Here is a 27,489-nt window from a genome sequence, read left to right on the forward strand (position 1 = left end):
CCCTCCATGAATGGCAGCACTCGTGCAGGCCCAGACCTTGACAGTACCACTACCTTGCTTGCCTAGACACAGTTATCTCGGTACTCATTTGTGTTGCCAGCTATTTCGACAATAATTGCTGTGTTGACTCATTTCCAGCGGATATGTACTGCAATACAAGCTGTACATTGACCACTCGAAAGTATATCCAAGTTTGCTTTCATAGTATTATCCCTTGAGAAGATATACTGTAATAAAATAGAAATGTGAGGGATGCACTCACTTTTGTGAGGTCGTGTCTATGGTCTTGGCTGTGATGGGACACTCACGGTATTCAAGCCAGCAGTTGAAACAGACGCTGCTGACATATCACTGTACACTCTAACAGGACAACATGTCACACTAATGCAATATTGATCTGACAGCACCGAAATTGAATGTGTGTGTGTGTGTGTGCGTGTGTGTGTGTGTGTGGTTGAGACATGACTTAAAAGGTAGCAAGGTGTCCTAATGCTCTTTAACGGTCTGCAGCTCCTAGAACAGTGGCCTTTCTCTCCATACGCTCACTCATTTTTCAACGGTTTGAACTTAGTGAGAAATATAAGCTTAGCAGTATGTACACAAGAGGATTTAGTAGGAAACTTGGGCAACTTGGCTGTTTTCTATAGTGATGTTAGCCTGGAAATACCAAACAATTATAATGTTTTAATACTGTGTTTATTATTTAAACGAGACTATTTTCAAATGGACATGTTTTGTGGAAAATATTATATTCTACCACAAATTAATATTGCAGTATAAACAGTAAAAACAAAAATAAAATAATTTGAAACAATTTTAGTACCTTTTTTTCCCCACACTTTATTAGAAGTGATTAGTAATAATATTTCCATTAATGTAATTTTTAAGCATTTTTATATTATTTTTGTATTTTTTATTTTATAGTCTTGACCAGCAAATATTATTTGATCAAATGTTAATTAGTTGTCTTTCCTCAAGTAAATAGCAACTCCTTAAATGGCATTTGGTGACTCTTGACATTAATTACTCACAGAATTAATTCAACTGACAGTATTATACATGCAAGTATTCCTCAGGCAGGTTAAGATAAATTATTCCCACAAGTCACCATGGCTTGATCGGTGCATTATTTGTAGTTTTACATGCACAGAAGAAAAACAGTAGGTGAGATAATGGACTTTTACTTGGAAGGTTTTGAAGTAAAGCTGCGGTGCCTACAGGAAAGCAAACCTGTATGAATGCACACACACAAGCAGCCTGTTGTGCAGTACAGCGTAGTGTACAGTGTAGTGTGCCTCATAGCAGCCCAGCAACAGCAGTTATTCCCAGTGCAATAACACAGGCAGACTAGCTAATGGAACCACCTACACACCAAGCATACTTTTTTATACACGCCACCTTCACAAACAACATACACACAGTTTTTTGTCCCGGCCCACTCATTGCTCGTTAACTGCTTTACGCAGCGTGCTTGTTTTTCCATGTTATATGGCAGTCGCTCGTGGCAGTCGTGGCGGCTCGCTGTGCCGCGCAAACCTACTTCCCCTTAACAAACTTCTTGCAATCACGGTTTGACTTTCCCGCTGTTTCCTCTTTGTCTGCCCTCCGTCTTTAATCAGCATGTAAACAAGCGCAAGGTCATTGTCTTGCTAAACTAAATAGGGAGGAGATAAGAGGAGCGTGGTTAATCCTTCGGACACGCTGATGATGGAGGCAGGATGCTCGCCTCCTTAATTACGTAGCGTTCCTCTCATCATGACTCAGCACATCTTCAGCACACCTGTACCTTTGTGCAGATACAAACACCTACTGCTTGTAGGTGTTTGGAAGGCCTTAAGAGATTGTGATGGAAAGGAGATTAATGGAATTAGAGGAAGAATGAAGGAACTAGCAAAAAAAGTGGGGGCAAAAGAGTGGAATGAAATGAAAAGGACAATAATGAAAATACAGGAAGGGAACGGAAAGGCAAGCAACAGGAGAGAAATGAAAGTAAACCAAGAGAATGGAATGGAAAGAGAATCAAAGGAAAGAAACACAATGGGGAACGCAATGGAGCGAATGGAAATGGATGAAACGAACAGAATATCCAAAAAGTGGCCAGCAGTAACAAGGAAAGGAAACGAGTGGAATTGAACAGGAACAAATTTAAGAAATGCATAAGGAGTCAAATGAAATCAAACAACATCAAAGAAATGGACCGAAAATCAACAGAAAGGAAAGAGGATGAAGAAAATGAATGGAATTGATACAAAATGATGACAGGAAAGGGAACGGAATGAATGGGATGGAATGACTGAAGGATAAGGGAAGTAAAGGAGCAGAAACTGCATGAATGAAAAATGGAATGGAATAAAATGGGGTCAAAGATAAGGAATGGAATAAAGAATAGTGGTAATGAAAAAATGGGGAAGCAAAATGTTTGCATGTATAAAACTCTGGACTTTTCCAGACTTTTTCCTTGACAGGAAACACCGTCTTTTATTTACGATAATTGTAGTGAAAGTGAAAGGAAGCAACAGGAATCAAAGGAAAGCCCGCAAAAAGAATGCAATGGGATACAAATGAATGGGCAGGGGAGGCAATGGAAGTATAGGAATGGATGAGAGAGTATTGATTTTAAGGGAAAGCAATAGAGTTGAAGAAAAAAAGCAAACAAAACAAAAATACAAGGGAAACAAAAGGAATTGAAGGAAAAACAGCGCTATAGAATGGAATGGATTAGAGGAAAGTGAAGGAAAGCAAACCCAACGAAATGGGATCAAAATGAACAGGAAGAGGAGGAGAGGCAAGAAATCAAGAATGGAGAGAAACAAAAGGGATGGCATGAAATGGCAATTTATTAGGAAAGGAAGTAAAGAGATAAAAATGGAATGAGTGCAGAAGAGAAATGGACAGGTAAAGAGTGGAAATGATGGAAGGAAATCAAATATTTGTTGGGAAAAAAGAGAACTGCAATGAAAAAGAAAAAGAAAAAATGAGAAAAGAAAAGTTATGGAAGAAAATGAGGGACTGCAGTAGATAGAAATGACCAGGAAAGCAATGGATTGGAATGTACTTCAATTGAAAGGGAAGGAACTAAATTGAGGAATTAAATTGAGAGTCGTACTTTGTTTTTTTAGATGGCATGTATTACTCCACTCACGTGCCTTCTTCAAGTACCATTACTGGCCAGCTGCCTTTGCAGTCACTCTTCATGTTGTCATTGGGTGGTCTACATGTTCATCATCATATGAGTCCATGGTTCTCAACCGGAAAACGGCGGACTGCCATTTCTGGATTGGGGATGAGATCCTGCCTCAGGTGGAGGAGTTTAAATACCTCGGGGTCTTGTTCACAAGTGAGGGAAGGTTGGAACGCGAGATCGACGGGTGGATTGGTGCGGCGTTTGCAGTGATGTGGACTCTGCATCGGTCCATTGTGGTGAAAAGGGAGCCGGGCCAAAAGGCAAAGCTCTCTCTCAATTTACTGGTCGATCTACGTTCCTACCCTCACCTATGGTCATGAGCTTTAGGTAGCGACCACAAGGACAGGATCGCGGGTAGAAGCGGCCAAAATTAGTTTTCTCCGTAGGCTGGCTGGGATGTCCCTTGGAGATAAGGCGAGAAGCACTGTCATCCGGGAGAAACTCAGAATACAACCGCTGCTCCTCCGCACTGGTCAAGATGCCCCCGGACACCTCCCCGGGGACCGGTAGGAGGCCCAGGAAGACCCAGGACTTGTTGGGGAGACTATGTCTCTCAACTGGCCTGGGAACGCTGAACAAAGTAGCCGGGGGGCAGGGGGGAGGTGTGGCCTTCTGTGTTTATGCTGCTGCCCCCACAACCTCAGATAAGCGGAAGAAGATGGATGGATGGATGGATGGATGGATGGATGGATGGATGGATGGATGGATGGATGGATGGATGGATGGATGGATGGGTGATGATAACATGATTATGAGTGGTCATTTAGTGTGTGTACATTTTGCTGCCTTCTTTCACTGGTCTGCTTCTCAGTCATTGTTCACATTGTTCAGGCAGTCATTGGACGGTCTACATGGACGGTCTAAAACTATGACATATTTTTTGATCGTGGCACAAATTCACATTCATAAAATGGTGATTATTTTAAATGGGGAAACAGCTTCAAATACAGATTCCTTCGTTTTTTATTTGCTGTATTGGCTGTCAAACTGGCTGATCTCTCTGTTTGGCACAGACTTTGATTTTTAATTGGTTTAGGAAGTGAACTCTCCCAGCTTGTGGCCTGGCTTAGAAGCAGCGGACCAGCCTGAATCGAGTAAAGTAAAATAAAGAGACTAGTAGCATCCTCGTTGGAGCGTTGACAGCGCCCCCCCAGATCTCATTTTCATTCCTGTACTATTCGTCAGCCTCCCTCTCAGTGAAGCAGCGATGTTAACAATGCTGCCCCCAACCCCCTTCCCTCCTTCCCACATTTACCAGTTCTGCCTCATTACAGCTAAAGAAGCGGGTAAATTAGTGCAGGAGAGCGTGCACCTGTCAGCGAGGGGAAGATACGTGTGGCGGCGAGGGAGGAAAGGTAAAGGAAGCGCTTACTTTAACACGCTTATTAACCAAACTAGACCCATTCCTCGTCTTTCAGCATCTGCTTCATTATTAGAGACGTTTCTACAACAGAGGCAATAGTTGCTGACCTGTCAAAACTTGTCTGGCCCACTTTTTTTATCATCTTGAAAGATTTAGTCGCTAATCCTTTCTTAATTTGTCCCTGTGGTCATTTTTAGTGGAAGAAGAAGGTCGGCTTCATAAGCGCCGGGTAAGAACTTGTCATAAATTAACATTGTGTGAACCTCCGTCTTTATTCAGGGACATTACATTTGGGATTTTCTATCTTACAATCTGAATCCTCTTTAATAGCAGTTTAATAGCAGTTCAAAAGGTTGCTGCAGATGGAAATGGTGCCTAAAGTATTAAAATGATATAGTAAAAAAATAAATCAATGTGGTAACTTATCATCCAGAGCTAAGGAACAACAACAGCGTAAGATCAGCTAAGCACGCTTTGATCCAGATACAGCGAAACCTCGGTTTTCGTCATCAGTTGGCCCCAAAGGGCAGCCAAAAACAGAAACGTGCGAAAAACCGACTCAGTTTCAAAATAAATCCAGTAATTAGTTCCAAACACTCAGAAATATTCACACAAAACACATTTTACATAAAATAATTATCGTTTTACATGCAGAAAACAAAGCAAAATACATATAAATGACAAATGAAATGGATAAATGAACATTTAACATCACTTTTACCTTTAAGACTTGTTGGATAACACAGTGATGAGCGGAGGGAGGAAGAGTGGGACGGAAGAGCCACGCGAACGTTGTTTTGTTCTCATCCGCTTCAAACTTAACGTTAAAGAGGTTAGAGATGTATACTTGCTCACCTGAGCTTTATCGTAAACTTCAGCAGCAGGTGCACTCATCATTACACACACTGACCCGGCTCACTGTATGTGTGTCTCCGTTAAACCAGTCCCCCTTGCAAGCTGTGTTAAAGGTTCCTAGCTTTACATTTCAAGCTTATCCTAACAGACGCTAATTTTGTGCTTTGCTTGTACTCTGCTATGACTTATTTATTGAATTCAGTAGTGTTTCTCTCCTTTCTTATCAAAGTACATATTTAATTGTTCTGTGTGCGTTCCATGAACATATAAACCACACACACACACACACACGTAATAAAGATTATTAAAACTCTAAAAGTACCGCGATCCATTCTTCACAGAGACTGAGTCACCAATATGTGGATGCTTTGTTTGAGCACTTGACGAGTTTGTTAAGTGCACTCCTTTGCCGTACAATATATAAAAACTGAGACATCCATCCATCCATTTTCTATGCCGCTTCTCCTCATTAGGGTCACGGGGGTATGCTGGTGCCTATCAGCCTACCAGCTGAGTTCGGGCGACAGGCGGGGTACATATTTGTACTTTTTTTGCAGTACATTTAGCAAATTAAGATTACTTTTATAGTTATTAGCCCGTATCTCTACACAATAAGTTAGATATGCTCATACCAAAGAACAGTAAAAAGTACAAAGTGATTTTTCATCAAGGACAAATTTTGCTTTATTCAATGTTGAGGTATTTCTCGCCACCTTATGTTGTATATTTTTAATATGAGATTTCCAGTTCATGTTTTCATCTATTATGATCCCCAGAAATGTATTTCCAGTGTGGAACACACATAAACAAGACGGCTGCGGCTCTCCGTCGCGGATGACATCACATACACACGAATGGAGAGGCGACAGTGCGCAGGGACACGGTGGGAGACAAATATAACGCCAAGCGATTTGTGAGGTATGTATTACTCTTTGGAACGCATATTGTTTGAGAAGCCAAACTCTTTTCTTAAATGACCCAGAAACTAAGCAGAACTACATTCCTTGTCATGGAAATCTGACCAGAATTGGACTTGCAGGACCAAACTGGGGGTCACTGTCGATACAGTCTACTGCTGATGGAGATGTCATGCAACTTCATGTGAAAATATCCAAACTATCCCTTTAAATAGGATTGAAAAGGAGGGGGTCGTCTTATAATCAGCGTTGTCTTATATTCGGGTCAATACAGTAGATTGATTCCTTAGATCCACCAAGTCCAAGGTGTAATGTAATATACAATACATACAGTAGCTGCATTGGGAATATAATGGTGTTCTGGTCCATTTCACTATTTGTTTTTGCAAAAAATGTCATACAGTCTTTATCTTGTCTGTAGCCCCAGAGTTGTAATGCCCTACAGCCCCTTGTCTGTCCTATCCTTCCTGCCTGCCGCATTTACAGGGCTGCTTCTAAAAAGCAACTGTTTTGTCATAAAAAAAAAAAAACCTTTCCCCCGTGTGTTCGCCCACCCTACTGTCTGCCAGGATTGCCGTTTAACACTCTCCAAGGTTGAAAAAAAGCCCATCAGATGGAACACAATTAATTCCTGCACAATAAGGAGGGCCACCGGCCACATAACTGAGGACAATGCCCACCGCGTCCCTCGATTGTGATTCCATTCGTCCCCAAATTGGCGCAATGGCCTCGCACAGCACAGTGCGGCGGCGAGTAAAATGCCTTCATCTCACGGGGATAAGAAAAACAATAGGCCATTTTCATTTCTTTGCTAAAGCGGACAGTAGCAGGAAAGTGATACAGACCTAACTGATGATGAGGAGAGCGTGGGGATCTTTAGGAGACTTCTTATGTCCAGAGACCCAGCATCTTTTATTTAGATTGGACCTTTTGTAGCATAATTGCCACTGCTTAGGGGCTCTGTGGGTGGAATAATGTGACACTAAGGACAAATTGATCAGCAACAGGACACAATTAGTCCCAGTAAAGGTTGCATAAATGCACTCTGATGTCCGGCTAAAGAGCTCAGTGTAAAACATAAACCTGGAAGCCGTTTGACATGTAATATGACACTGCGAATGTCACTTTGCAGCTGATTGAAAGTCTTTGGAAAAAAATCAATCAACATTCAATTGACACATATGGTGCCGTTCTGATAAAAGTGCTCCAAAAGGGCCACGTTAAGGATAATTTATTAAAGGCTGTTTAAAAGCTTGCAATCACGTGTTGCTTATATCACATCGAAAGCACGTACTCTGTCTCTATAAGACGCTGATTGGTCCACCATGGATGGTATGGTATGTTTATTTGTTTTAGTCCTGCAAAGGAACATCACATGGTTACATTTGCGCTATTTAACATGTCTGAAAAGGAGTAGGGAGAAGCACAGCTTATATTTAATCCTACCCCTTGCCCGTGTCTGCTACTGATAATTCATTCACACCATAACTTTTACTTCTTGACCCATACAATATTTTACTTTCCGACATTTGTCATGTACATATTTTTTCTGCTTCCTGTATGAAAGGGTTGTGTTAAAAAAAAACAAGTTAAATAATGACACTGTAAACATTGTGCAGTATTAAGTGAATAAATACAATTTGAAAAATGATGAATTGGGAATAAATTCTTAATAATAAAAAGAACTTTGAATTAGTGTAACATGAAACTAGAAAAGCACTCGGAGAGAGCAGACTTTCGCCAAGTGCCCCCATGTTGTGATTCACACCAAAATAATAGTCCTACACTTTCTGGATCAGTCTTTGATATTTTGCAGAAATTTGTCCTGTATTTTTTTTTCCAAGTGCTCTGACCATTTCTTTGTGGAGCTATATGCACAAATGCCGAAAATGGTCCTATCTCGCAATGTTAAAGAATCCTTTAAAAAATTCCTGGATCCAGACGGTGATCCGGATAGCCCCCCAAATTTTTAATCAGTTGTTCCATAGCCCATTTTTGACAATTCCTGGAAATTTCATCCAAATCCATTGAGAACTTTTCAAGTTATTTTGAACACAAACAGATAAACGCCGGCAAAAACATAAGACATAAGCTTGCGCTTGGCGGAGATAATAAAACAATAAAACATTGAGGATGTTGACTTCAAGTCTTTGCGGGTTATGTCTTTAATTGAACCACTGAACCGAACAGTGACAAGATGCCTTTTCTCCACATATTTCTACTTTTTATGCCCTGGCTGGGACTGTAAAATCCTCAGTTGGTATTTTCCCACTTTGGTCTGGCTTGTGTTTTCTTTTAAGTCCTGACTGTACCATCGCTGGCTGCCTTAGCAGTCACTGTTCATGCAGTCATTGGTTGGTCTTCCTATGACACGATTAAATGATTGTTTGCATATACTGTAAGTGTGTGAACATGTTGTTATGTTATTGCATTAATGCATGTGACTGTGTGTGTCTGCATTGTCATCGGTCTGATGTTTAGTCACTCTTCATTCAGTCATTGAGCTGTCAGTCATTGTAAAGGCACCACTGATTGGCTGTGATGTCACTCAGTGCGTGTACGTGTTATACTGTCATTTGGGCGTCTTTTCAGTTGCTGTTCATGCAGTCATTGTGCGGCCTACTTGTCGTTACAGCAGGAACATTAATTAATTGCGTGTCATATTTTGGCGTGTGTTCAACAGAAAGATTATTACCCCCTGAGCTAGTTTGTGTGTTTACAGCAGTACTTTATGCCTGGCAAGTAAGTGTTTTTTATAACTTCAACATGTTTTTAAATTAATATAAATGATGTTGAATAGAAAATCTCTTGATTATTAGGCCAAGAGGCTACACAAGTAAGCAAAACATATTGAGAGGACACACTATAATGCACTATAATATTGTCAACTAATTACTTTTAAATGACAGTAGTTAGTATTATATATTGCATTACATCTTGAAAATATGCAGCGAGAGGACATTTCCACACAGCATGCAGGCTCTTTCACTCGTGCACATGCTTATAGTGACAGTGGTATGACACACAATCTCCTCCTGACCCCATTTTTCTATGATGCACACATGAGTCAATCTGCAGAATTTGCCATGGTAGAAAAAAAAGCAGACGATTTAGGGACATATCCCCCCCCCCCAGTGTGCTCATTTGGTGGCTTCATCATCAACACAGCAGCCAGATGCTCTCTCTCGCTCTGTGTCAAAAACTTTACATATATGTGAACTCATCACATTACACAGAGAGTGAGGAGTTGGAGGTGCTGGGGTGAGTGTAAGAGGAAGAGATATAATTATGCAGGACGGGGGGAGGAGGATAGACAAAAGAGTCGTTTTTTTTTTATCCTCCAACATTATAATTGGCTTTCGGGCTTCACTCGCACCCAATTAGCATGCTTGTTACATGCAAACACTAGCATCTAATTGGCCCAAGAGGAGAAAAGTGGCGTGGCCCCCAGCGAGGAGGGAGCAACATTCATTTGAAGATTAGCTCCTCCAATGTCAGGAGGCTGTTTGGCAAACACTTGTAAATAACATTTCAGTGCGCAACTGCAAACATTAGTTACACTTTCTTGCCGCCTTTATGGCCAGATGGTGTTGCAAATGAGAGAATATGATTGTTATAGAATGTTGGGGGAAATCAAAGAAAAAGTATTTGGGCTCCAGGACTTACTTTGGGGAAAAGTCATCTTCGAAAATGTCCACAAAGTAAAAGCAACCATTCTGTTAGAGTGATTGACATGTAGACCCCCCCAAATGACTGCCTGAACTGTGCCTGAAACGCCAGCCATCGATGGTACAGTCAGATGGTGTGTATGTACCACGTACATACACTGCCGTAATGATTGACATGTAGACCGCACACTGACTGCAAAGACGGTGCAGTGGGAAAATGAAAGAAGCCTGGAACATTGCATTGCAACCAGTCATTGGTACTGTTTTATTGACAGTTACACCGTCGACTGGTACATGAACAGTGACTGCAAAGCCAACCAATGACAGCCAGACCATGCAGAAGGCGGGAACATGCAGTCTCACTAAAGACTCGGTCACAACCGAATGTATGATGTTTCCAAAAGGTGGAGCCAAACCATGAAGGCGCTAGATCTCGACACGCATGGAGTACGACATATCCGAACGTGTATTGGCCGCACTAATTACATAAAAGTGTGACGTACGAAAAAAAAGACAGTTTGCCCAAACCTGACACCAGCAAAACGTACAAAAACACACATTGGCTGTACAGACGACACACAAAGACATATGAAGTGCGTAAATTTGTAGCTTGTAGTTAGCACCTGTAGTTTGTTTGACATGACAAACAACCACTGCAGCCGATCTGCGGCCAGTCTGTGGCTCGAAAATCAGCACGTCACACGCACCCTCTGTGCGTTTCTTGCATTTTTTTTTGCACGTAGAGTTGTGACCTAGGCTTAAGTGACATCGTGACTAATCGCAACTACAATGATTGACGTGTAGACCGACCAATGATTGCGTGAACAGTGCCTGCAAACCCGGCTAATGACTGTGTAGTCACAATGTGCAAGAAGACATTCCAGACCTTGCAACCAATCAGTGGTACTGGCTGACCTGGAGACCGCCCAGCAACTGCAAAGCTTACTGTACTCAGATTTGTTTTTCAGTATAAACCAGGTAAAACCAGACATGTAGTAAAATGTAAGAGGTTATGATTTACAACTAATTCATCTAATGACACAAATAAAGTTCTCTACAACAGACTTAGCCGAGCCAAACTACGTTAGATTTCGTAAAAAAGCTGAATAAGTAAATTGAAGTAAACTTGAAGACTCTCAGCCAGTGCGGGGATGATGTAAGAATCGTGACTTCCTGCAACGAGCTCGCACACACACGACACACACACACACATACACACACACACACACACACACAAATATCTCTGTCTCTTTACTGTTTGGCCCGAAGTCGCCTGGAATATTGTGAGAGGCGTGGAATGTGTTAATAAGAAAATAGATGCACCGTGTGAAAATGCTGTAGCAGACAGCTTCTAGGGGGTATAAATAAAGAGGTAGGAAGGGATGAACATATTATACAGTATAAGATCCAACGCATCACATTTCAGGGAAGAATCTGTCTCTGTCTGATTATGTTGCAGTCCAAATGGATGTACTACTACTTACACTCTTCCAGCAAAGTGTGCTTTTAGTCATTACTTACCAAAGTCTTCATTAAAAAAGGTATTAAAAAGACGGTGTCGGATAAAAGCCGGTAGGACAATCCATTTAGGTCCATGAGCGTTGTATCTTGCTTTTTTTTTTGCCTTTAATCAGCGCCATCGCCAACTAGCAGAGTTGGGAGAAAGTCAGTGTTTTGCAAGTCTCAAGTTAGGTCTCAAGTGAAGACGCGCAAGTCCAAGTCAAGTCTCAAGTCAAGACATGACAGGTCAAGCCAAGTCTGAAATCATCCATCTATCCAGTTTCTGTGCCGCTTCTCCTCATTAGGGTTGCGGGGGCATGCTGGAGCCTATCCCAGCTGACTTTGAGCGACAGGCGGGGTACCAAAATCATAGGCTTGAAAAGTCCTTACAAGTCTGGAAATTACATAATAACGATCACTTTGAATGGGGACACATTTTAGTCAACGCACTCACTGAAAACCTCAAGTATTTTCAAGTCATCAGACTAAAGGTCGAGTCATACCCTGAGTCACTGATGCAGGTCTTTGATTATATTGTCAATTCAAGTCTAAAGTAATATCGCTGTTCAAATATGACTCCTTTCGCTGTATCGTGTTTTTTCAGAAATGTATTAATTAATGGTCGCTGTATCGTGGTAGACTGTGGTTGAAATACAAGTGGTATGTAATATTCTGGTCACTAGTTGGCAGTAATGACACACAGCATTGAGACATTACCATACATTGCATTACCTTAACACTGCATGAAGTCATGAAGTCAGCCATGGCATGTCCGACATGATAGAGTGGAAAAAACATTCTCCCATCCTGTGTGGAAGTGGTATGTTTTTGGCTTCTTAAGTTTACAGGAAATAAATTTGAGTCTAACTTGTTCCAGCTCGAGTCCCTGCAGCATAAGAGTGGCAATGTGTTGTAAAAAATGAATAACAGCAGTGTGAAGGTGAACATAGGGTTGTTATTTCATGTCTTCAGGGCTCTAATAATGTTACAAACCGTATTTAGAAAGTCATAAACAGGTTTTCATTCTGTAATTATGAAAAGATTCCATTTATTAACACTGAATCCACACGGTCGGGTCTGCAACCAATTGTCTGCTTTAAAAGAGGGATGACTGTAATCAAAATTGTGACTTGAGTCCGACTTGAGTCCAAGTCACGTGAATTGAGTCCACACTTGCTAACTAGTGGCCTGGCATGCATATTACACGGTCGTGGTGAATAAGGTTCATTTTGACAAAGAAAAAAACATGAAGAATACACTTTTAATTTCTGAACTAAACAGAGTGTAGATTGAGGAGAAAACACCACAACATGCTCCAGAACATCAGTTTTTCTACCAAAGGGGACGTCCCAGCTGTATTATATTCTCTGAGGGCAGGCTCACTGTGCCACTCTTTGAAAACCCCGATCTAGCAGTTTCTTAGCATAATTCTGCTAACTAGCAATTGCAAGATGAGCCAGTTTTTAGTCGTAACACGAAAAACAGCATTTTTCATCCGGTGCCTTTTATACAGAACCAAGCGAAGGTTATTATCCGGGATATTTCAGCATCCCCCAATCAGATCATTAGATGACGTCTGGTGTCACGTACGCAATGCTTGTGGGACAGCGACAATGACTTTTATGGGCTGCTTCAACTAACGATTCTTTTCTTAGTCGATTAATGTGAAGCGCGTTGTTTTGAATAATTGAGTAATCTTTTAGGACCTCGACGAACAAAATAAATATGAACCAAACACAGGCAATTGGCGGTTTGTTCCACAGCACATCACAAAAGAGGCAAAAATGTCGATGTTTTCCAAAGTCAAAGCTGATGTCTGCTTTCATCAGTGTTATGAAGTCAGGGCCAGCAAGGCCTTCTCTGCTGGCCTTTTGCCACAAGCACTGACCTACATTTCAAACTTGTAGTATTGTTCCATTAAATTATATAAATGTAGATTATATTACATAATAATTATCATATAATTATAGATTATTATCTTCATTTCATAGTGAGTTTCTTGGCTGGGTTTTTTTCTGGCCAGTCAGACTTCTGATTTGCTATTCAGGGCCAGCTTCCAGGCCCCCAGTTCTGGTTGATCATAGCAAAACTGTTCAACACGATACATTACGCTGACTTAGGAAGAGGATATTGACATCTCTGGTGAGTAGATTTTACTATAAAAAGGTTTTATATTTGTGTCATGTTATTAGATAAATATTTATTGCGAACTATTTCAGATAATGCGGCCACATGGTGGCCGAGTGGTTATCATGTTGGTCACACAGTCAGAAGATCAGGAAGATCTGGGTTTGAATCTCCGTTGGGCATTCCTTTGTGGTGTTTGCATGTTCTCCCCGTGTGTGTGGGAGGAGTCTCCGGTTTCCTCCCACATTCCAAAAAATGCATGTTAGGTTAATTGGTGACTCCAAATTGTCCATAGGTATGAATGTGAGTGTGAATGGTTGTTTGTCTATATGTGCCCTGCGATTGGCTGGTGACCAGTCCAGGGTGTATCCTGCCTCTCGCCGCAAGGTCAGCTGGGACAGGCTCCAGCGACCCTAGTGAGGATAAGTGGCATAGAAAATGGATGGATGTTTCAGATGATGTTGTAGATGTTTGGAGTTGTCTGAACCGAGCCGTTCTATTTATGCTCGTCACATTTGGCTGAGCACCACTGTGGAAATTAGTCAGCCGTATTGGTGACTATGTATCCGAAGACGAGGGGACTAATATTATTATTGATAGCGTGCTGGTGTTAAAGCAATCTTACAGCGGTCGAGGCTATCTCACTTAATGTGTTGCCCCTCGTCCTAAATGCTTGTATGGTACAACGCTAAAGACATTTCTCGTGCTGTACGGGCAACCGTGGTTCACGGTGTCTTGCGGAAAAAACCTGGCCAGCCCACTCAAGGCCCAGGTACCAAATTCACCGCCTGCCACTGGCTTTCAGGGATGACTAAGGAAATTTAAATATTCATATTTGAGAGGTTGATATCAGAGGATTTCTACATTCTTAAATAAAAACCTATTAAATCTAATACCAAAATAGTTGTTGATTAATTGGATAATCGATTAATCGTCAATTTATTGATTAATTGTTGCAGCTCTACTTTCACCACAACAGGACACAATGCATACTGTTTGTGTCTGCCTGAGAATGTGGAAAATGGCACAAAAGGAAAAATGCAGACTGGTACAGTCGGTAAAAAGGGCTTCAACCTCCATGGCAGACAACCCAACCAGAAAGCAACGCATTGCTGGTTATTTTCATTTCATAAAACATTAAATGACAGGCGCAGGGAAAAAGGACCATTGTGTTGCCTGACAACCACAGAGACACACGCATACAAGTGGACTCAATCACGCTCTGTAAGGAGAAGCCACTGAAGCACCAAGCATCTCCAAGCATCAGGCCATGACAATAACAATCAGGCGTGTCTAGAAGTCTTCTTGTCCTCCATTGTTATAGACATATTTTGCAGACATGCACACACACATAGACAATGACAGGACATCTTTATTCAGCCTTCAGTGTGCAACCTGCTAGAGATTGCCGGACTGACCCCTTGCTGAGCTCTATGTGGGGCCAATGTTTACCCAAAGCCAGAAGAGCAGGCTATTAACCTCTTTCCAGATAGAAGACAAACAAGAATGTCCCGTCATGAGGCCAATAAAGACAGGAAACCATCATGACAATCATCTCATTACGACGCCGCAAGGAGCAGCGAGGCGGGCACCGCTAGGAAGTACCTATCATATGCAATGAAGTGCAAACATGTGATTAACCCAAAAACTAGGGGGCAGAGTGAAGCCCCTAGTCCATCAAGCACCTCTGGCCCCTGTCTTTGCACACAATTCTCTTCGGGTCCTGAACCTCTGCAGCACCCTAGGGGTTTAAGATCTTGCAGCTCTGATTAAAACCTCAGAGAAGAGGTGTCTTGGGAAGTAGAGGAGAGGGGGGAGCATCTCCTCCTTTAGCACCCGGGGGGCGTAATTCAATCACACCTCGATAATTCCTCCTGATGTGAGAGTCAGTCCCACTCAGAAGCTCACGCCTCATCCCACACTGAGGGCCTCCTCCTGGACGGCTTTAAGAGGACGCCACTCAACACGTTTTGTTTTTTTTTTCTACCTGCGCCGTTTTGTAGAAAGCCATTACTTGAATTGAAAAAGTTATCCTCTTCCTCCTTGCCTTTGGCGAGGGGGTGGGGGGAGGAAGACAGCATCAAACCCAGCCGAGATTTGGAACAAAAACACCAGATGGCGATATACATGGTTAAAATAATTGTTTATACTTACTGTTTGATTATATGTGATAATGAGAGAGGGATTCCTCAAGGCAATTAGTGTCTGCCATCTTGCGAGAGAGGACGAGGGGAAGGACGGCTGTTATGAAGGAGCGCTTGTCAAATATCTTAGTGTAAAAAGACACTGCAAGGTGACATAGGCCACTCCCACTTATGTGTGCAAAGGTGACAGCATGATGTGTCTGTGGGTTGCCATGACAACATGTCCAACCGCAGGGGACCGAAGAAGGGGAGCGACTTCAGCGTTAGATGAAGAGGTGATAAAAGGGGACACACTTACCCCTGGCAGGGTCTTCTGTTCATGGAGGGCGCTCTGGGCTTTCAGTGCTGATTCTCTGGCACAGTATGTTAGAAAGGCACATCCTGCAGACAGAGGGAAGATGTCATTCCTCCATACATTACATGCCTTTTTTTAAAGTATAATCACAGCTATAAGATGCAATTCCTGCAGAAATAAAATGTAAAAAAATATATATTAATTTAAATAAATATAAAATATATCAAATGAAATAGAAATTTTTAAAAATCTATATCACAATTGCTTCTTAATACATCAGGGCATATCATAGCAATACATATACACATACAGTATACAGTGTACGGGATGAGTGGCTGCAAGTGTGTGTCAAAATGCCCAAGAGTACGCTAGCAATATTGCACAGTTGTTCCCAAACTTTTTACCACCTCATAAATATTTTCCCACCATTTTTGCTACCTCCGCATGCCATCGGGGTTCTGTTTCATGCGTAGAGTGGTACCTCAGTTCTCGTTATTAATTTGTTCCAAAAGGCTAGTCAAAAACCAAAGCATATGAAAAACGAGGCGATTTTTCCCATAGGAAATAATGTTAATCTGAAAATATTATATAAATAGTTAGAAAATAATGATAGTTTGACGTGCAGAAAACAATGTGGAATAATTAGAAATGACACAAGGATGGAACTGTTGATTCAGACTTCCCGTACATCCGGGCGAGATCAAATTCAACAGGTTTCTTCCTTCCTTATCAAATTGCTGGCACTCCCAACTTTCTTTGGCCCCATGGCGGGTTATTGGCAGCTGCACTCAATAAAAAATGCACGGACAGTGAGTCAGCAACGCAAAAGGTGCTTTGTTAGGGCACTTGATTTTTCATGGAACGTTACAATGCAGGGAAAACGGGCTCGTTTGTTACGAGCAGCGATACTGTACGAAAACCGAGGCAAAATTTAGGCTGAAGTTTTAGACGGAAACCAAATCATATGAAAACTGGGGCGTATGAAAACCGAGGTTTGACTTATGACCAGTTATTTGCTAAGTTCCAGCCAAGCCCCTGCAAAGACGTTTACAGTAGCTTGATGTCGGCCATGTTTTGTAACCAATCTTGCTCAAGTTTTATAGATATGTGCTTGTCAGTCCTCTAAAGGTGTGAACCGCATGGACACCCTAAAATTACAGTGTGAGACATTTGGACTTACAGGGGTCAAACTTTGGTTGCTTAATAACAGCGCCACCATGTGGTGTATTTCTCAGAAAAATAATAGCACAGGCAACACACTAGGGGTGCATGTTTTGACAAATGTTCCAATGTTCATTCTTTCACTTAACGTTGTAATGATCTACACTTTAAGTTTTATGCAACCTGTCTTAATTAGATGTTTGAAAACACAAGCGGAGGTGACACACACCTCATACCCAGAAAAACAATCTGGTGCATGCTGGTGTGTGCAGTGAGGAATGCACCAATTTTTCACACTGGGGAAACCAAGCAGCCACTGAGCAGGCACATGTCACAACACTTCAGGTCAAGGCTCAGCTGTTTACCTGCACCTCAAAGGGAAGCGGCACTCTTTTGAGGACAAAAATGTACACATTCTGGACAGAGAAGACAGATGGTTTGGAAGAGGAGTGAAGGAAGCCATCTACGTTAAGGTTGAGAGACCATCTCTGAAGAGAGGGGGAGGTCTGCGGCACCACATTTGTCCCATATGCGACGCTATCCTTTCATCCCTTCCAAAAAGAGTCCATCATTTAGCCTCTAACAAATAAACAAGGCACAGCCACATTGGATTCAGTACATGACCATGATTACATCTGAATGGAATGCTAACGATGGTGATACCACCCAAACGGCCATCGCTGGCTGACAGAGGCCCCACTCCATTGTATCGTAACGACCACAAAAGAGCGAAACCATTCCTGTCTGGACATGCATCCTCCTTATAAATACACTGGATACACTTGCACCAATTTCTTAGAGTAGAGCTGTCCGCTAGTCTGACTAGTGTTTTTCCCACCTCGTCATTGAGCATGAACTGATGAAGCCTGCTCAGATGAGAGGCGAAACGTTTCCTAAGACAGCCTGAACAGTCCAGTTGCGATTGATTGAGAGCCCTGAGAAAACAATGACGCGGACGAATGAGAATATTCACAGGCATAGGTGACATAGACGGGCAAATTAGAAGTACCTGGAAATGTCGTCTGTCATTAGTGACTATCCCTCCAGCTGGGGAGTCACAAGGTTCATTTTGACCCTGTTAGTCATATAAGAAGTCTTGCAAGGGTTTTATTTATAGCTCTGCCCTTTTTTTCTATCTCCTTTCAAACACACGAGTCATTATATAAGAAAAAAACAACTATAAAATGAAACTTGTGACATCCCTGGAGTCTTCTTCCCGGAAAGTTCCAGGCAGGAAACATGCATGGATAAACAAAAGAGCAAACAAACGTGCGACAGCTTCCCATCAGAGGGCTGTCTTTGTGGGTGCACAGCTGACAGTGGGTGACCCCATTCAGCTTAGGTTTTGCACCGTGCAGCATAATTTCCCATTACTACATGTCACAACTGTTGCCAAGGATTCCCACGGGAGAAGACGGAGCACAACACACGCATAGTGATGATAGCCCGCTTGCAGCGTATAGTTGCCCCCTGAAGCCAAGCGACTGGCTCCCGGCCAAGAGCGCTCCCTTTCACGACAACCTTCACCCGCTAGCAGGCACTTAGTCAGGAGGAAAAATCACCTCCACGACGCTGATGAAACGGCATGCCGTACTAGCAAAGCGGAAAACTTTGGGTGCCCCTGGGGGAGGGAAACACTCGTCATCTTCCCTGACATTACAAGACTGTGAGGCCTCCGGAGGGAGTGTTGGAGCACAGGGAGGAGGCGAGTCCCAGTGCGCTTTTATGTCACATGTAGTTTGCTTTGACAAACACTTGCAATAATAAGATGATTGGGAAAGCAAAGAGAGGTTACAACCAGAGGACATGTGGGAACTCCTAGGAATAACAAATATTCCTATAAACATTCCCATCATGTGCCAGTGATAGCATGCGTCAGACCCACGAGGTGATTCCCTGATTAGCACTAGGATGATTAGTTGATCACAGACAAAAACATAGTGTATGTACATGGTCAAACCTCAGTTTTCATATGCCCGTAACACGTAACTAATAACTAATAAGTCCACCTGCCCTGTATGTGCCTGCAAAATTGAGTGCCCAAACAAAGCACTCTCTTTGTTGCTGACTCACTGTCTCTATAAAATGTATTTTTTGTTAATATTTTTGAGCGTGTGGAACAGATTCATTGGATTTACATGACTGTCTTTGAGAAACATTGCCTTGGTGTTCGTAAGTTTTGGTTTTCCTTGAATCTTTTGCAACAAATTCATACCCGAAGTGGAGGTAGCACGACTTTGCTTTGGTACTTCAGTAAAAGACATATTTGGTACGGGTGGTTTGCTTAGCATTCACACTACCATTTTTTTGTCATGGGACCAACGGCTGCACAGTAAAGAACCTATGCATAACGTAAAGGCTTGACTGTACAGCTTTCGGGACATATTACGTGATGTAACTCAAATTATTTCTAACCAAAATGCTGTCTGCTCGGTTGAATACGTAGGTTAATTTGATATTCTGCTTATTTGCCAGCCTAGATTTCACAAAAAGCTTATAAAATATACTTTTAAAGAGCGACACGTATTGTAATTCCTGCATGCTTTTTGCTGTCTTTTGACACTGGTCTGTGTCGTTCGTCCGTGCAGAGTGCGAGCCGAACCGAACCGCAGAAGAGTTATCTGACAAGTGGATCACTTCTTTGATGCACTCCAGGTTCCGAATGATCGTGTTCACACTTGCCCAAATGGACTTTACTAGCAGAGAAGCCAAACATGACAAGTTTGAACACACCTTTAATTCTTCTGGGGCCAAGCCCCTGACTTCTCCATTCACTATTGTTTTGTTTTAATGTCAGTGCAAGGCTTTCCGTGGTTTTACATTTTTACCTCCGCAAATGGCCAATACTGTACTTCAATTAAACTTTAGCCTCAATATTACGTACACCTGCACAATGTGATGAGATGCATGCATCATTTTTGCTGCGTTCCTTTCCATCATTCAGGGACCACTCGTCTGAAGGAAAGCCAACCGCTCGCGATTCATCATTTCTAAGATAATCAATTCAACTTTTTACCCACATTTCGTTTGACAGTCTTTTCAATTAAGGCCAGCTGGTGCCTTTTAAAGGAAAAACACAATTACTGTTAATGCTTGCATGTGTACCATTGTGAGCTCGTACTATTTTTCCATTCAGAAAACAAGCTGTCAGGGAAGGAAGTTTGAAAAAGTAATCAACAAAATGTATTGGAAGCGCTTTACTTTTTCATTTCAATGTAATTGTTGGACATCGCTGAAATTATTGAATAGTAAATTGTCTTTTTTCTCTCTCTCTGCCACCCCACTTAACCTGCTCATCACAGGAAGCCGCCACTTCCTCTTTTCAACAAGCGCCACTGTTTATCTTTCATTCTGAGCCTTTGTACATTTATATCACTGGAAACTTGAATAATTGATGGGAAATGTCTGCTTATGGGAGCTATGAGAAGCTGTATCTTCTATGGCCGAGGTATTCAACTGGTGGCCTTTGGGCCGTAAATGACATCACACTTCAGTTCTTGGAAGTGAAACATCGGTGCAGCAGATTTGTTTCTGTCTTTGGTTGTAACCTCTCAGCACAGCAAGTCCGACGAGCATATGCCCGTATTTTATTTTAACTGAGGGCACAAATGATTGTGCCCCACAAATTCTGTTTAGCAACAAACGCTACCAGGAAAAAGACACAGAGCGTTTATGTTGATCTGCATTGCTAACTAGTAATTTTAGTGAAAAATGAGTCACACATTTGTTTTTCATTGGGAAAGATACTGGAATTATTATAATTTAAAAAAATATGAAAAATAACAAACATTAAGCAGTAGAGCAGTTTTCCTGGTATGTTGCGTAACTTAACAATTGGTATCCTATACCTACAGTATCCCACAAATGTGAGTACACACCTCACATTTTGCCAACCATTGTCAGTATATAGCAAGTTTATGCTGCTAATCTAAAGTACTGCATATCCACGTTTCATATTGGTAGTATTCTCCCTTGAGATGGCATACTGATTGATAAATAGTTGCTGAAATGGAAGGGAACTGATCGCTGAAACAAACCTACTGAATAAAAACCTAACAAGGGAGTCAAATTTTAAACTTGATGCAGTCAAAACTTGCCTATTTTTTTGTGTTCAGTCACCGTCACATCATAAAAAAATATCCCAAAAATAACTTCAAAACTTCAAGAAAAATAGTGTCAAATAAAACCTTGAACTCACCAAAGTATATGTCAGGGATAACAATCATGATGATTGGACACCACATGATTTTTAGATATCAATACATAATGAACTTAATTACGTTTTGTGATTAGACTCCCATAATTACAGCTTCACTTCGTGCTTTGCAGCTGGTTTGTGTAGAAGCAAAACAGGAGGTGTTCAAGTCGCTGTCCATGCCAAATAAGGAGCATAAAGGTAACGATTGTGATTAGATTTCCAACGTTTGTGAACTTCGTCAACATTATGTGTGCAGGACAAATTGTGTGTGTATTTTTCAAACAGCGCATCAACAATGGCTTCCATTGCAAATCGTTTTGCAGGATGCAAATACAGTTAATATCAGAGCCTCTCAAGAAAAAACATAATAATATCAGGTTTCAAAATCATACCTCAATAATGTAACAATTACAACCACGGAATTTCCATTTCAACAGCGACTAACAAGTTCAAAATGTACATATAACAGAAGATCCTTTGAAAGATCCCTGCAGGTTCGAAGAACGTGTCGTATACAGTATATTCTGTGTATAGTGTATCTAAAAATGGCACTGACGCTGTCGTGACCGCGGATATCCAGACGTTTGCGTCGCCCGCGGAGCATCTGTACATCCATCCGTCAAGAACAAGCTGTTCCGGGCGCTAACGCTAGCAGTCTGGTTCAAACACAGTTCACACGACTGCAACATACATGACCTGTCAATCAACACGCTCGTGCTTTAGCGTGAGTCTGTCACTCTCCAAAACTTCCACAAAGCATTCCATGTCACATTTGAAAGGAGATTTTTGTATGAATGTCACTGGAGCGCTTATAAGAGGGTTTTATGTCCTCTTCTATTAATAGCCTGCATGGACCCTCCCTATGATATGAGCGCACAATGGATGAGGACACGAGAATTCTTTGTATCTGCTCCTCCTGTGCTGTGCTGTGCGGCGCGTCTCCTCCCAGCGATCCTAGACGGATTGATAAATAACACTACTCAAACGAAGTATTTGCCCCCCGCCATCATTCAGCATGTCTGAACGGCGCGCAGGCTCCTGGCGCTGACACTAAGTGTTATGATAATGTAGTGCACGGCCAAAATGATGGATGTTAAACAGCGCAACCTGGCTGCACCTTGCACACAGACTGTCAAGTCAACCTTCCCTTCCACCCCCGCATGACGACTGTGGGATGTTTGCAGCTATCTGACAATAACATTGTTTTACAACCGCTGGTAAATAAACAGACGAGTCAGCGGACACTACATTAGGTAGCCTCTTTCAAACAGAAAACCCGCAAAATTGCTGAAAGAGTTGGTGTGACATATAGCAGCCTGTGCCTTTTACACAAAACCCCAAATCCTACAATCAAATCATTTGATGCGTGTTGGCGTCCGGGTCTGGTGTGACATATAAAACACAGCAGGGTGGGAGAAGGGAGTGTCAGAAAACCTGCATAATTGCCGTATCGAGCCATAATAGTCCGTAAATTGTAAATCCGGCCTTGCCACACAGCATCTGGCGATGTGCCAGTATGGGGACGTGATAGGTCTCCAGGTTAGTCAAGTCATATCATTTAAATTTATATTTATATCGGGCTAATTCCGTTTACACATAGAGCAGGTCTAGAACCGTGCTCTTCATACATCAAAGAAAACCAGCTAAACCCCACATGAACAAGCACTTTGGCGACGGAGGCAAGGAAGGAACCGAGCCTCTTTTACATTTTCTACAAGTGGTCTTTCTTTTACCCGACAACAGGATGTGTCTGTCCCTGAGCGGGGGCCCCACCCTTGGGCGCTGCTGATACACTTCACCTGCTTTGGTTTTCCTTAATGACACTAATCCCATTTCCTTGCTCTTGTTGCTTCCTGCAGCCATCACATGACACTGCAGCAGGGACATGCTTTACATGAGCAAAAAAACTCATCCCTGTAATGCATTGGTCAAATCTTATTAAAAGTAAAGTGACTTTGAATGTCAAGCGCATATATGCATCAGAGCGACTTGGGCAGGCGGAACCAGCGGAATCCTGGAACAGGATTATCCGTCTTTGCGAGACAGACCACCTCCTTCTGTGTTGACATTCAGAGGATGGCCGAGAGGACAGGCGTAAACAACGGCAACATGGGGGATATTGTTTTTAATCGATCACGACGGGAAAAGAGGTTGAGCGCCGGCGGCTGGTTGGCCGGTGGAACAGGTGGCGCGGGGAGGGGGCTTTAGAGAGGGTGGGGGCTGGGACGGATTGTTCAAGGCTGCTTCAGCTGAGCTCATCGCAGCAAGCGCTCTACTCGCTGCGATCAATAAGATCATGAACTGTAGCCGCTGACTTACATATCATACATAATTTGACTGGCTGCGATAACGGAGGGGAAGGATTGAGAATTGAATGCTCGTGATGCATCAGTGCGAGGAACCATATTTGCTAACGACAGGCACCATGTGATATCTACCAGCCAATCATTACATAGAATCCAATAAAGAAAAACGTGCATGTACAGCTAATAAAAAAATTTAGTTTAATACAATAAAAGGTGCGACAGTGGCCACATAAGAGAATACATTATTAATCACGATACATTTTTAATTTTCCTCGTATGGTGTTTAAAACAAAAAATAAAAGAATATAATATTGCTGTGCATAGAATACCAAGTTATTTTCCCTTTATGTTTTGTTCTTTTTTTAAGTACAATAACATATTCTTTAATTTCATAGATAAAATAATGATAATCATATACTGTACATATACATGTAAAAATGCAATGTGTCGCAGCTTTACTGGCTGGAAAAGCTTGAAAATAAGTACTCATTTCACTGGTTTAGTTTATTTCAAACATGCTTAACAAGTTACATTGAAGTACATCACATGTTTGCACTCGCACAATTCAACATGTCCAAAAAGCAGCAGGAAGAAGCAGAGCTGAAGGCCTTCCATCTCATCAATTGTTACTGATCGTTTGTTCATTTCCTGCATGTTTACATATTATTATTTTATAATCGGGGGTTAGAAATAAAGTGATAATGGTTTTAAAAAAATAAAATATATATATATTAAAATGCATAAATAATGTCTTGCACTCTGATCATTTTCCAAATTATCTAAAAAAAATGATGAACTCCCATGTGTTACTGCATTGTGCGTGCCTTAAACGTATAGAGGGGGAAAGCGTGCAGAAAGCAATTAAAGTTCCGCCTAATGGACTTTGGACTTAATGGCTCTTTGTGCCTTGAAAAAAAAACAAGTCTCTCATCCTCACTCTTTGCTTATAACTATCATTAAGAAGTGATCGATCTCTTGTAATCAGCAGCTTGTCGCCATAATTGCAAGGTGATTACTGATGTCTTGGTCAGGGGGGGGGCAAGGAGGAGTGAGGAGAACACACTCGCACTGTATAGCAGAGAGTCTCTTTTATTATTATAATCATCGTCCTGAACGCTCTCCTACTTCCTGACTGCAGCCCGCCCATGCAGCACCACGACGACACCATGCAGCTGCCGTGTACGTCATGCATAAGGCTGAGTTCACACGTGTGTGCTGCTGTTAAAACAAACTCTGGTCTATTTGTTCTGGTAGTACGGTTTGTTTGGTCAAGTGTAAATGCGGTCATCCAAACCCGGGTGTGCACGGGACCGCTTGAAGAGACGTTTCTCAGTGTGTTTGGTTCAAAAGTGTTCTTTAGAAGTATATTTTAGAAGCTTTTGTCAAATCTAAGCTGGTAAATATAGCAGAATATGAAAATAAAATATGTATTTAATCCAGCAGGCAACAGTGTGGGTGGGAATAGTTGATTTACATCTTGTAATGTCATGAAAGATGCCCAAACTAGTACTTACTTTATGCATATGTTCTTTACTGCACAGCCTTTGGTCCCATGGCAACAATACCAGTGTGAATGTAAAGCAAACCGCACTAAAGTGCACACTAAATGTGTGTGTGCGTGTGTGTGTGAGCGTGTGCTCTTTTGTTGTTTGTTTTTTTTGTACACCGAACCACAAGTGTGAACTCAGCCTAATAGGTCAAAAGTGAATGCCAAAACCACCCCCAAACATCCATTTTGGAACTGTGTGTGTGTGCGTGTGTGTGCGTGTTTAGAGGGGGAAAAAATTGTTGTGAAGCTGCAGCAGCGTCCCGCCCCCTTACACGCTCATGATTGTCAATGTAAACACACACACACACACACACACACACACATGCACAAAGGCGTGTAGTAGCTGTCTTCACGTGGATGCGCTCATGCAATTAACAGGCGCGGAACACATCCACGTGTTAAAATAGTTAGGTCCGCCCCCCTCCAGTCCCAAAAACACAAAAATAGGTCACTGTTTCATGTTAATCCTGCCTCTTTTGCACACTTACAAAGATGAGAAAGACTGAGGAAAATCACAAAAAGCCACAACCAACCTTTATGCATCCCGGTAAACCTGTCTTTCAGTACCGTGAGTTCGTATATCTTGCCAAATTCCTCAAAGAGCGGTTTCAGATCCTTTTCCTCCAGGTTGCGGGGGATCTGGCCGATAAAGAGCTTGATGGCGTCGTGGTCCTTCATGGGGATGGTGTTCTGGCCGAGGCTGAGCCCGTTCATCCTGCCGCCGCTGTTCGTGGTGCTGAATCCATTCTCCTGCTGCACTCCGTTTGCACTGACTGTGGCCATCTTTCCTCAATGGGCCGCCGGCGGGGCTCGGCTCTCTCTCTCTCTCTCTCTCTCTCTTTCTCTGTCTCTCTATCTCTCTCTCTCTCTCTCTCTCTCTCTCTCTCTCTCTCTCACCCTCTCTCTCGCGCAGTCTCCCCCTCCTCTTCCTTCTACTCTCCTCTCTTCCTTTCCCTCTTCTTCCCTCGTGACGTCAGTTTTACTAACAGACCCCGGCCACCCATCATCTCATTTGCATATAACTAGCGCCTGCCGCGAGCCAATGGGAAGGCGGGGAGTGGGGGCTAGAGGAGGTGTGGTTTGTGTACTAGGGGGCGTGGTTTTGCACGCAGGCGTGGGCAGCAAGGCAAGCTTAATACTGTAGCGTAAACTCTACCTTGCCTGTCACGTGATTAAGGTAATTTGGTGGAACTGGATGCGGTCCTCCTATAGAAAATGTTGACTATATGTTAGAATAGTTATGTAGTTTAAAAAAGCAACATTGCATTATGTATTATCAGCAGCTATTTTTACAGGCTTTTTTTCACATTGTTTTTACCTTAAACATAAACCAAACTACAAAGTCAAGTATATATATATATATATATATATATATATATATATATATATATATTCTGTAATCTATTTTCAACTCACCTACTATTACCTTTATTCATTTGACCTCATTTTATTTTATATATTTCATTTTGCTATATAAAATATAACAGCCTTTTTTTTCATTGTATTTTGTTTTTGTGTGTGTGCGCATGTGTGTGTGTGTGAGAGAGAGAGAGAGAGAAAGAGAGAGTGACACGAAGAAAAGCTCAAAAGAAGGAAAATCAGGCTTTTTTTGCATAACCTGGAAACCAAGGAATAGCAACAAGCTATTTATTTTTTGTTAGATTTTTTCCCATTAATTGGACTGGTGTTTTTTATTTATTATTTTTTACTTTCTCAATAGGATATATAATTTAACTTTATTTGTGGTGTGAAAAAGTGTTTGCCCCTTTCCTGATTTCTTTTTTTTTTAGGATTTTTGTCACACTTAAATTTTTTAGATCTTCAAATAAATTTAAATATTAGTCAACGACAACACAACTGAACACAGAATGCAGGTTTTAAATGAAACTTTTTATTATTAAGAGGGAAAAAAAATCCAAACCTACATGGCCATGTGTGAAAAAGTGATTGCCCCCTTAAACCTAATAACTGGTTGGGCCACCCTTAGCAGCAACAACTGCAGTGAAGCATTTGTGATAACTTGCAATGAGTCTCTTACAGCGCTGTGGAGGAATTTTGGCCCGCTCATCTTTGCAGAATTGTTGTAATTCATCCACATTAGAGGGTTTTCCAGCATGAAGCGCCTTTTTAAAGTCATGCCACAGCATCTCAATAGGATTCAGGTCAGAACGTGTTTTTTTCTTCAGCCATTCAGAGGTGGACTTGCTGGTGTGTTTTGGATT

The 27,489-nt window shown here is 41.9% G+C and overlaps 1 protein-coding gene across 8 annotated transcripts in view; it reads right to left on the reverse strand.

Moving 5' to 3' along the window:
* The window catches only part of celf6 (CUGBP Elav-like family member 6), a 204,569-nt gene extending 178,329 nt beyond the window's left edge, over window positions 1-26,240 (reverse strand). For 7 of the 8 annotated variants that reach the window (XM_054772025.1, XM_054772020.1, XM_054772023.1 and 4 more), the window contains exons 1-2: window positions 25,801-26,239; window positions 16,057-16,139 (exon numbers count right to left, since the gene is read on the reverse strand). In XM_054772025.1, the coding sequence (XP_054628000.1) occupies window positions 16,057-16,139; window positions 25,801-26,050 (333 nt within the window). In that variant the 5' untranslated portion in view covers window positions 26,051-26,239. Of the gene's footprint in view, window positions 1-16,056; window positions 16,140-25,800 lie in introns of all 8 variants that reach the window. The other variant, XM_054772024.1, reaches the window with a different exon arrangement.
* Between the last annotated feature and the right edge of the window lie 1,249 nt (window positions 26,241-27,489).

This window comes from Dunckerocampus dactyliophorus, chromosome 3 (assembly GCF_027744805.1).
Source record: "Dunckerocampus dactyliophorus isolate RoL2022-P2 chromosome 3, RoL_Ddac_1.1, whole genome shotgun sequence".
Taxonomy (NCBI): Eukaryota; Metazoa; Chordata; class Actinopteri; order Syngnathiformes; family Syngnathidae; genus Dunckerocampus; species Dunckerocampus dactyliophorus.